This window comes from Erythrolamprus reginae, chromosome 9, assembly GCF_031021105.1.
Source record: "Erythrolamprus reginae isolate rEryReg1 chromosome 9, rEryReg1.hap1, whole genome shotgun sequence".
Lineage (NCBI taxonomy): Eukaryota > Metazoa > Chordata > Lepidosauria > Squamata > Dipsadidae > Erythrolamprus > Erythrolamprus reginae.
Genome location: NC_091958.1, coordinates 58,044,108 through 58,054,383, shown reverse-complemented (window position 1 = coordinate 58,054,383; position 10,276 = coordinate 58,044,108). Strand labels below are relative to the sequence as shown.

Below are 10,276 nucleotides of genomic sequence, written 5' to 3'. Positions count from 1 at the left end.
AGTGTAGGGAATGGTGTTGATGCTAAGGCAAATGTCCTTTTCTTGCCTGGGGGCTCATAGTTTCTTTGGGGCCCCTTGCCCCTCTTGCTGCTTCCCCCGGAGGGAGGGGGGAGGCCGGCAGGTGTGAGTCCTTCCCCCACCTCGCTGCAGACCTCGTGGGTGCCGTACAAAGGCAGCCCTGCCGTTTTTCTTTCCCTGCTGACTTGGCAAGCGGGCAGAAGCAGGGTGCCACGGGCTCCTTGGGGGCTCAGCCAGCCCAGAGGAAGGGGAGGGAGGCACACACCGTGCACCCCTCCTAAGGGACAGCCGGCCTACAATGTGGACCTTGTTGGGCAGCGGGGCCTTCTTGGTCACAAAGGGGGATTCATGGCTTTCTCTCAGCAGCCCCCGGCCGAGCCCCCCCAGCAGCCACGGGTGGCCTCTTGGCAGGCGCCCTCGCAGGGCTGGAAGGGAGAGAGGGGCTGTCGGGGGGGGGGGCTCTCTCCCTTCCTTCTCCGGCTCAAAGCAGCAGCAGGCGCCCCCCCCCCCCCGCAGCTGTCTAGCCGGCCGGGCGAGCAAAGGGGCCCGGGCGATCCAGGCTCCGGAGGGGGCGGCCCGGCTTAGGCCAGGCCGGAAGGGCAGCAGGAGCAGCCAGGCGAGGGGGAAGCTGGGCCGCCGGCAGCCCCGGCCTTTCCCGCCGCCCAAACTCCGGCGCGCCGCGTTTCTTCCCGCGGTGGCGCCGGTCGGAGGCGAGGCGGGCGGGCGGAGGGAGCCACTTCTCCGCCCGGCGCATTCCTGAGGCCTGAGTCACGCCCGGGCCGGCCGACCCGCCTTCCGCGCCGGGCCGCCCTTCGGTCTGCAGGCCGGCTGTGCCGAGGAGGGCCGGGCCTCCTCGCTGAATGGCCGCCCGGCCAGCGCTCCCTCGACGGCCCCGGCTGCAGCGGTGAGTACGGGGGGGGGGGGGGGAGAGCGCGGCCGCCCGGGTCGGGGAGCGCGCAGGACGCGTCTGGCGGGGAGTCTTCGGCCCGGCCCTGCCCAGAGGCGACACTCGGGGCCCCGGCTTCACCGCCCCGGCCCTCCTGCCGGCTGGTCCCGGGCGCCGGGGGTGGCGCTCTGGCGAGGCGGGCAAGTGCAGCCTCCTCCCGAATCGGTCCTGGGGGGTGGGGGGTGGCTCTCCCCGCCGGCACCTGCCCGGCCAGCGCTTCCCGCGGCGGCGGCGTGGGGGCCCCGCGCTTCCGTCCCGAAGGCCCCGCAGCCGATGCCTGCGACTGGGAGCCGAGGGGGGGGGGGCGGGGGCGGCGGGGACCTTCTCCGTTGCAATGGCCGGGAAACAGCGGGGGAGGGGATTTCTGCTCCGGGGGCCCCTGCCCTGCCCCTCCCCGGAGCCCCCGCAGCCGAGCCCCTGCCCCCTCTCGGAGGAGCCCCGGGGAAGAACGGCACTCCCGGGCACACTCGGGCCTCTCCTCTCGGGAGACCCCTCCCCTTGAAGGCCTCCCCCCCCCGCCTTCCTGCCGGGCCCAGGGCCAAGGACCCCCGCGGGAGGGGGGCAGCGCTCCGGCAGGCGAGCTGGGGCTGCTCCGGAGGAAAGAAGAGGAGGCCGGCGATGGCAGCCCGGGGGAAGGGGGGCCAGGAGGGGCTTCGCAATGGCGGGGGGGGGGAGGAAGGAGAAGCCGGCAGAGGCCCAGCCCCCTCCCCAGCCTCAGGAAGAGGGCTCATTGTAGTTGGCCCCCCTCCATGGCAGTTTTCAGCGGGGGGGGGGCGGGGGGACGCCGTGGGGCTAGAAGCCAAGTCCCCTGAAGAGAGCGGGGGGGGGCAGTGCTTGGCTGGGTGCTTCAGAGGCCCCCAGGAGACAGCAGCCAGGTGACACCTTGGACTCTGCCTTATCCCCCCATGCAGAGAAGGGCCAGTTCTTGCCTGTCCAGATTGTGGGTGTGTGGAGGGGCCTGCGTGGATGACAGCTCCCCACCCTCCTGTTTGCGGGGGAGGGGGGCACCGCCAGGGCCCACGTGCCGCCAGGTTCCCCTGAGACAGTCTGTGGGAAGAACCGGGAGCCTCAACTGGATTTTCTGGTTCTGGCCAAAGTGGGAACTCCCCAGTCCCGAGGACCGGCTCTTCCCAGGGTGCCTGCTCCTGCCCTGGGAGGGAGGGGGGGAGGGGGCGGCACTCCCCCCAGCCCTGAGCCCCACGGAGGGCGTTGCGTGAGGGCCCCCCGAGTGCGAGTCACATCCACCTGGTTGCCGCCTTTGCTTCCCACCAGGTTGGGCCTCGCTGGCTGGCTGTGTATCGGCAGGGACCAGTCCCAGGCCAGGGGCTTCCCACCCCGAGGCCCTCTTGGCCTTTCCACCATTCCGGGGGGGGGGGGGGGGGGAGCGATGGCCAAGGTGCAATGCGGGAGAGGGAACAGAGCAGCCTGGTGTTCTGTGGGTTTCATTCATGCCCAGCCGGCTGGAAAGGAGGGGGGGGCTCATTGGGGCAGTGGGTTGGGCAAAGCAGGGAGAAGAGGTCAGCCTAAGGTTTGGAGGGACACCAGGGGGGAGGCGAGGGGTCTGGGCATGGAGGAACGGCAGAGGTGACCAGTGGAAGGGAGTGGCGGGTTATCCTGGCCCAGGCCTCCATTAGCACAGGGCCCCTCTGGGGAGGGAGTCGCCCGCCTTCCCTTCCCTGGCCCAGATGGCAACAGCTGCAGCCGCTTCCTCCTTTCCATGGGAAACCCCTGGCCCAGAAGAGGTGAGCTCCGTGTGGGTGGGGGCAGCACAGCCGTCTTGCTTGGTGGAATGTCCCAAAATGTCCTTGTGGGAGATGGGGGGGGAGAGGGAGCGGAGGGAGCTGTGCTGCCCCAGGAGGCTGACCCGCCAGCCCCAAGGACCCCGCGCAGACCTTGGGGGGGGGCTTCTAGGGGTTTGCCAGGGGCTCGGGGGAGGGGCTGCAGGTCAGGGCCAGGCCTGTGCTTGGTTGGATGGGCTTCAAGCCCAGTGTCAGCTTCTTTCCCAGAGCTCTCGGGAAGCCAAGCGCCCCCCCCCCCCCAGGTGGCAGGATGGGTCCCCAGTTGGGGGGGGGAAGAGTCGTGGCCGGAAGCAAGCTTGCCCATAAGTGCTGCCGCCCCCTCTAGGCTGGGCTCCTGAGGAGGGGTGATGGCGGAGGGCCGAGACAGCTCCAGCAGTTTGCAGAGGAAGAAGCCTCCATGGCTGAAGCTGGACATTCCGGCCGCCCCCCTTGCTGGCTCTGGCGGAGGAGCCCCGCCTTGCTTCAGGTACCAGCTGTGGGCTCTGCTCTGCCGTGCTGCCCCTTCGCCCCCCAGAGGCTGGGTGGGGGATTCCTTGGGGGGCTGAGAGTGGCCCCTCCTGCAGCCTCCAGGTGGGAGTGGGGGGGCCCTCGCTGTCCCTCTGTGTTGGGCTGCCAGGGCTGATGCCGGACACTGCGGTTCCTCTGCAGCCCTCCAAGCGCCAGGCCTTCCTCCGGAGTGTCAGCATGCCTGCCGAGAACAGCCTCTTCCCCGCGGCCTCCAGCGAGGCACGGCGGCCTGCCTTGCAGCGACAGACGTCCATCACCCAGACCATCTGGAGGTAAGCAGGCCCCGGAGCCCCGGCGCGGTTCTGGACAACTGGGCCGGGTCTCTCCTAGGCTCGGCCGGTGGCCCTCTCTGCCCTGCTCTGCCACTGCACTTTCTGGCAACATGCGAGGAGCCCTCGGGAGGGGAGGGGGCTCCACGGCCCTTTGGCAGAGAGGTTCACCCGAAGGTGGGGGGGGGGGGCAGGAGCCGGAGGGCTGCAGGCTCTCCCAGCAAAAGGGTCGTGGCATTCTTGCTGCCCGGTGCCTCCGTCCAAGCCCAGGAAGCGGGAATCTTGTCTTTCACAAATGACTTAAGACCCACCTGTATCGCCAGGCACGGGGGGGGGGGGACAGAGACCTCTCCCCCAGGCGTTTATAGTTTTATGCCTGGTCTGCGTGTGTTGCATGGTTTTTAAATGGTGGGTTTTTTAGATGTTTTTTTAATATTAGATTTGTTTACATTGTCACACTGTTTTATTACTGTTGTGAGCCGCCCTGAATCTTCGGAGAGGGCAAGCATACAAATATATATTATTATTATTATTATTATTATTATTATTATTATTATTATCCCGAGAGAGCCAGGGAGCCTTCGTGTGCGGTCCGCAGGAGGAGAGGCTGCGAAGGGGCAGCCCGCCCTCTGGGGGCCCCTGGGCCTGTGGGGGTGGTCTTAGCTGGGGGTGGGCGGCTTCCTGCCCCCGTCCTTGCCCCACCGGAGCCCCCTCCCCCCACTCAGGACTCTCTCCTTTGCCGCAGGCGGGTGTGCTTTGAGAGGACCCAGACCCTGCCCGTCCGGGGGCACCAGGTGGGCAGGAGGCCCCCGAGAAAGCGCCAGTCACTGCCCAGAACCCTGTTCAGGTACCAGTGACTGCATGCGGGGATGAGCTGCAGGTGGGGGCTGGCAGCAGAGTTGCTCCAGTTGCCAGCAAGCAACACACACACACAGACACGCACACACGCACCCCCCCCTCTGGAAATTGGTTGTTCCCTTCTGCTGCCTCTCCGTCCAGTTGCCCCCCCCATGCCGTGATCCGGGGCCGAGGTTTCTGCCGGCCAAGGAGGGGTCCCTCGCGACAGTGTCCCCTCTGTAGCTCCCTCCTGTGGGCTACCCCCCCTGTTACTCCCCCCCCGCCAGCTGGACCACTGGCTCTGGTCCCAGAGGGTTCGGGTGACGGGGATTTCGTCCTGCCAGGCTTTGTGGCTTCAGCAAAGCCGCTTCCCCCTGGCCCTCCACTCTCTGCCCACGCAGGGGGACCGCAGACTGGTTTGGGGTCAGCAAGGAGAGCGACACCACCCAGAAGTGGCAATGGAAGAGCCTGCGCCACTGCAGCCTGCGCTATGGGAAGCTGAAGCCTCAGGCCCTGCGCGAAATGGACCTCCCGAGCCAGGACAACATCTCTCTGGCCAGCACGGAGACGCCTCCACCCCTCTACCTGCCCCCTTGCCCACCGGGCATGCAGAGAGTAGGTGGCACGCCTGGGGGGGTCACACGGCCATGCTGGGATGGGGCTGACTTTCCTGGCATCACAATTGGGGAGGGAGGGAGGGAGGGAGGGTGGTGACAGATGCCGGACACCTGGTGTCCCCACCCCAATGCTGCTCCTGGGACCTGCTGAAGCCCAGTGGGTGGAGGCTGCTGCCCTCAGGGCTGTTTCCTTCTCTGCTGCCAGATAATTGACCCCCTGGCCCGTGGACGGGCCTTCCGAGTGGCGGAGGATTACGATGGCTGCAGCGTGCCCCCCACCCCAGCCACGCCTGGAGCCGCCTCGCTCTGCTCTTTCACCAGCTCACGCTCCGGCTTCGGCCGCTGGCCTCGGCGACGGAAAAGGGAATCGGTGGCCAAGATGAGTTTCCGCGCAGCAGCAGTGCTGGTGAAGGTGAGGGGCTGGGAGGGGGAGGGGGCCCAGTGCTTGCAGCCTCCCTCGCATTCAGCACACACGTTCTGGTCAGCAGTTGTGGCCGGTCACACTTTCTGAGAAGGAGCACCTGCTGACATCAGTCCAGGGCTGGGGCTGAAGGGCTTGGTTTTTAATTACTCTCTGGAAGCATCGTGGCTGAGCCAGGCTCCCGTCCTCGGTCCTGATCCAGTGGAGCCGGAGAGCTGAAAAGGGCCTGCAGGGCTTTGAACTCCAGCCCAGCTCCTCGGCCTGCCGTGCCGATGGAGAGCGGGCAGCAGGTCCCGAGTGAAAGGTAACCAGTCGGCCCACCCATGGCTGCTTAGGGATGGCCTGCTTCCCGTCTCTGTGCCAGGGCCGTTCCGGGAGAGAGGGCACCCTGCACAGGGCACGACAGCGCAGCTTCACTCCGGCCAGCTTCCTGGAGGAAGACACAGAGTTCCCGGACGAGCTGGACACCTCCTTCTTTGCCAGGGTAGGAGCCGAACCATGGGGGAGGGGGAGGGCGGGAGTGCCGGGGGCTCACCGCTGGGCCTTCCCTCCCTTGCCCAGGAAGGGGTCCTGACGGAAGAGCCCTCCACGTACCCCGATGAGGTTTTTGAGTCCCCCTCCGAAGCCGCCCTCAGGGTGCCCGAAGCGAAGGCCCTGCAGGCCCAGCCAGCCCTCACGGGGGGCGCTCTGGACCGGAGCGAGCTAGAGAGGAGCCACCTGCTCTTGTGAGTCTGGCAGGGGGCGCACACAAACATCGGCGGGGGGGGGGGGGGAAGCAGGGTCCCCGGCAGTTTCCCTGGGAAGGGAGAGGTTCTCCTGGCGAGCGTTCCAGGGTCCCAACCTTCGCAGGGCTGACCTGGCTCCATCCACGATTCAGGGCCTGGCATGACCTGGAAACCAGGGGAGTGGGCGGGGGGGGGGTGCATGCCGCCTTTAAGCGCACCGCATGGGGATGGGCTTCCTCTCTGAGGAATGGGCCTGTTGTTGCCCTCGCTGTCTTCCAGTCCTTTGGAGCGCGGCTGGCGCAAACAGAAAGAAGGCCCCCCCGTGCAACCAAAGGTCCGTCTGCGGCAAGAGGTGGTCAGCCTGGGCCTCCAGCGGCGTGGCCAGCGCATCACCGTCCCCGTCCGCAAACTCTTTTCCAAAGAGAAGCGTCCCTACGGGTTAGGCATGGTGGGCCGGTTGACCAATCGGACATACCGCAAGCGCATCGATAGTTTTGTGAAGCAGCAGATTGAGGACATGGATGACCACCGGTGGGTGGAGGCCCGGGTGGAGGCCGGGGAGGGGGGGCGAGCCACCGATTGTGGCCTGACGGCCCCCATCGCCCTCCGCTCCACACAGGCCCTTCTTCACCTACTGGGTCACCTTCGTGCATTCGCTCATCACCATTCTGACCGTGTCCATCTACGGGATTGCTCCTGTGGGGTTTTCGCAGCACGAGACGGTGGACTCGGTGAGCGGCAGGGCCCCAGGTGTCTCCCCTTCCTCCCACCGTGGCCCTGGCCCCCCTCCTCTTCTGCTGCTGGAGGGGCCGGACGTGGGCAGCCTCCCACCTCCTCTCCTCAATGGGCCTTTTCACTGGTAGGTCCTGAAAAACCGGGGGATATATGAGAACGTGAAATACGTCCAGCAGGAGAATTTCTGGATCGGGCCCAGCTCGGTGAGTGCCGGCCCCCCTCGGCCCTGCCTGGGAATCGGTCTCTCGGTCGGCTCCGGCTGAGACCCTGCCGCCCTTCCAGGAGTCTCTCATCCACCTGGGAGCCAAGTTCGCCCCTTGCATGCGGCAGGACCAGCAGGTGAACAGCTTCATCCGCGCGGCCCGGGAGAAGGAGACGCACTCCGCCTGCTGTGTGCGCAACGACCGGTCCGGCTGCGTGCAGACGGCGGAGGAGGAGTGCTCGGTAGGCTCAGCTGGCGGCCTCCCTCCCACCCCTCCCTTCCCCTGCTTCCGTGGGGAGGGCGCCCCCGGGTGACCCTGCCCGCGCCCACGCTTGCCCTTCTGCTTCGTAGTCCACTCTGGCCGTGTGGGTGAAGTGGCCCAGTCACCCCAGCACCCCCTTCCTGGCCGGGGGCAAGAGGAGGTTTGGCTCCGTGTGTCACCAAGACCCCAGGTAGGCTGGGGGGCAGGGCCACCTCTCTGGAGCTCCGGCTGTTGGCAGGGGCACACACGGCGGGGCTGCCCAGCACTTCTCCCTCCACAGGGTGTGCGAGCAGCCGGCGTCCATGGACCCCCACGAGTGGCCTGATGACATCACCAAGTGGCCTGTAGGTCTCTGGAGGGCTCGGGGTGGGCACGTGGAGGGAGGAGGGGATGGGTGGGCTTCTCTTGAGGACCGGGAGGAGCAAAGGGCCGGCCTCCCTCCCACCTCCTCCTCCCCTCCCCCTCCCAGATCTGCACCAACAACAGTGCTGGGAACCACACCAACCACCTGCACATGGACTGCGTGATCACTGGGCGGCCCTGTTGCATTGGCACCAAAGGAAGGTAGGGTGGGGGGGCTGGGCTCCTCCGTCCCTTTCCCCTGCCCTGGGCCGGCCTGCTCCGCCTTCCGCCCGGCTTAACCTCCAGGCCTCCGCGTCTCTCCTCCCAGGTGCGAGATCACCTCGCGGGAGTACTGCACCTTCATGCACGGCTACTTCCACGAGGAGGCCACGCTCTGCTCCCAGGTACCCCCACCCCTCCCCTGGCCGGCCCCAGCAAGCAGGCGGCCTTCTCTGCCTGACCTGCGGCGGCTGCTCTCCCCCGCCAGGTGCACTGCATGGACGACGTCTGCGGCCTCCTCCCCTTCCTCAACCCGGAGGTGCCGGACCAGGTCTACCGCCTGTGGCTGTCCCTCTTCCTTCACGCAGGGTGAGCCCACAGGCCCCCTCCCCTTGGAACCCGCCCCCGAGCGCCCCCCACCCCCCGTGCTGACCCCCGTGGCTTCCTGCCCGACAGGATCCTGCACTGCCTGGTGTCCGTCTGTTTCCAGATGACCATCCTGCGCGACCTGGAGAAGCTGGCTGGCTGGCACCGCATTTCCCTGATCTATTTGTTCAGCGGCATCACGGGCAACCTGGCCAGCGCCATCTTCCTCCCCTACCGGGCCGAGGTGCGTCTCTCCTCCTTGCAAAGCGGGTCGCTTGTAGAGCATCCAGATGGTTGGGGGCAATGGGCAGAGACCGCAGGCCGCTTAGAAAGGGCTGCAAGAGCCTCGGTGCTACTGCCCTCTTCCGGACGAGGCTGGACAAAAGCCGGTGGGGTTGGGGACAGGACCCGGTCTCCTCCCTTGGGGGTGGGTGGGTGGGCAGCAAGGGTGTCTTACCTTGGCGAGTCTTGCAAACTTTCAACTGAAGACTTGAGATGCTCCCCCCCCCCCCTGCTAGCAGTACAGGGCCTTGACGAGGTTTCAGTGGGTCCTTCCGCGCAGGGCAGGTGTGTTAATGTGGACCCCCTGTGCAGGTTGGCCCAGCAGGCTCCCAGTTTGGCATCCTGGCCTGCCTCTTTGTGGAGCTCTTCCAGAGCTGGCAGATCCTGGCCCGGCCCTGGAGGGCCTTCCTCAAACTCCTGGGGATTGTGCTGTTCCTGTTTGCCTTCGGCCTCCTCCCCTGGATAGACAACTTTGCCCACATCTGCGGCTTCATCAGCGGCCTCTTCCTGTCCTTCGCCTTCCTCCCGTACATCAGCTTCGGAAAGTTTGACCTGTACCGAAAGCGGTGCCAGATCATCGTCTTCCAGTCGGTCTTCGCGGGGCTCCTCTCCGGACTGGTGGTGCTGTTCTACTTTTACCCCATTCGCTGCCAGTGGTGCGAGCTCCTCACCTGCCTCCCGTTCACCGACAAGTTCTGCGAAAAGTACGACCTGGATGCCCAGCTCCACTGAGCCGGGAGGGGCGGTCGCCGGCTTCCTTGGGCAAAGCTGGCCTGGTGCTACGTGCCAGACTGCCAGCCCACTTAAAATCCCTGCTTCCCCCCCCCCCGCCCCCCCGAGCTGCCTTATCATCTTGGTGACTGGAACATTTTCAGCACCCAGAAACCTGGTGCCTTGTTCAATTTTACCGAACCTTTTCTGCTGCCATGTTTTTATTAAGCTAGTTTCAAAGTGACACGTTTGTTAATTGTTACCCTGGTGGTGATTAAAAGTGAAGGTAGCGTTTTAGCTACATTTCCACTAAGTTTCGGAGTCTGTCTGTGCCAGAATTGATACTGGTGCCTCCCAAAACAAGCAGGTTCGGATAAATTGCAACATTTAAAATGAAAGACTTCCTGTGTTTGATTCAACAGCTGACTTTGGTGTCCTGCAAAAGTTGTTTCTAACCATTTAGTCTTGTCCCCTTATTGGCAACTTTACGGGCAGGTGTCAAGTACAGAATTAATAATAATAATAATTTATTAGATTTGTATGCCGCCCCTCTCCGAAGACTCGGGGCGGCTCACAACAAGCGATAAAACAATATTATACTGGCACAAATCTAATATTAAGAAAAAACTAAAAACCCTATCAATTTAAAAAACCAAACAGCACATACATACCAAACATAAATTATAATAAGCCTGGGGGAAAGGTGTCTCAAATCCCCCATGCCTGGCGGTATAGATGGGTCTTAAGTAGTTTACGGAAGACAAGGAGGGTGGGAGCAGTTCTAATCTCCGGGGGGAGTTGATTCCAGAGGGCTGGGGCCGCCACAGAGAAGGCTCTTCCCCTGGGGCCCGCCAGACGACATTGTTTAGTCGACGGGACCCGGAGAAGGCCAATTCTGTGGGACCTTATCGGCCGCTGGGATTCGTGCGGTAGTAGGCGGTTCCGGAGGTATTCTGGTCCAATGCCATGTAGGGCTTTAAAGGTCATGACCAACACTTTGAATTGTGACCGGAAACTG

At 64.8% G+C, this 10,276-nt stretch overlaps 1 protein-coding gene across 7 annotated transcripts; it reads left to right on the top strand.

The window, feature by feature from the left end:
- Positions 1-601: 601 nt before the first annotated feature.
- Positions 602-9,567, top strand: RHBDF1 (rhomboid 5 homolog 1). Of its 7 annotated transcripts, none has more exons than XM_070761572.1 (19): positions 602-922; positions 3,089-3,229; positions 3,412-3,542; positions 4,285-4,386; positions 4,778-4,991; positions 5,199-5,405; positions 5,779-5,898; positions 5,976-6,139; positions 6,419-6,670; positions 6,759-6,870; positions 7,003-7,077; positions 7,157-7,318; positions 7,428-7,528; positions 7,619-7,682; positions 7,808-7,902; positions 8,009-8,084; positions 8,168-8,268; positions 8,356-8,509; positions 8,860-9,567. In XM_070761572.1, exons 2-19 carry the CDS (start codon positions 3,161-3,163, stop codon positions 9,277-9,279), a joined length of 2,619 nt encoding a protein of 872 aa, XP_070617673.1. In that variant the 5' UTR covers positions 602-922; positions 3,089-3,160; the 3' UTR covers positions 9,280-9,567. The 7 variants fall into 7 exon arrangements, 4 of the variants coding, with proteins under 4 accessions (XP_070617673.1, XP_070617674.1, XP_070617670.1 ...); XR_011559872.1 differs by having other exon boundaries at positions 629-922; positions 8,390-8,509; XR_011559871.1 differs by lacking the exon at positions 602-922 and adding an exon at positions 2,554-2,706 and having other exon boundaries at positions 8,390-8,509.
- Positions 9,568-10,276: the final 709 nt, after the last annotated feature.

Coding starts and splice junctions, on each gene's coding strand:
- RHBDF1 (XM_070761569.1), top strand. CDS start 2,650: ATGGCAACAGCTGCAGCCGCTTCCTCCTTTCCATGGGAAACCCCTGGC. Junction 7,078..7,156: donor TCTGGATCGGGCCCAGCTCG/GTGAGTGCCGGC, acceptor CCGCCCTTCCAG/GAGTCTCTCATCCACCTGGG. Junction 7,319..7,427: donor CGGCGGAGGAGGAGTGCTCG/GTAGGCTCAGCT, acceptor TCTGCTTCGTAG/TCCACTCTGGCCGTGTGGGT.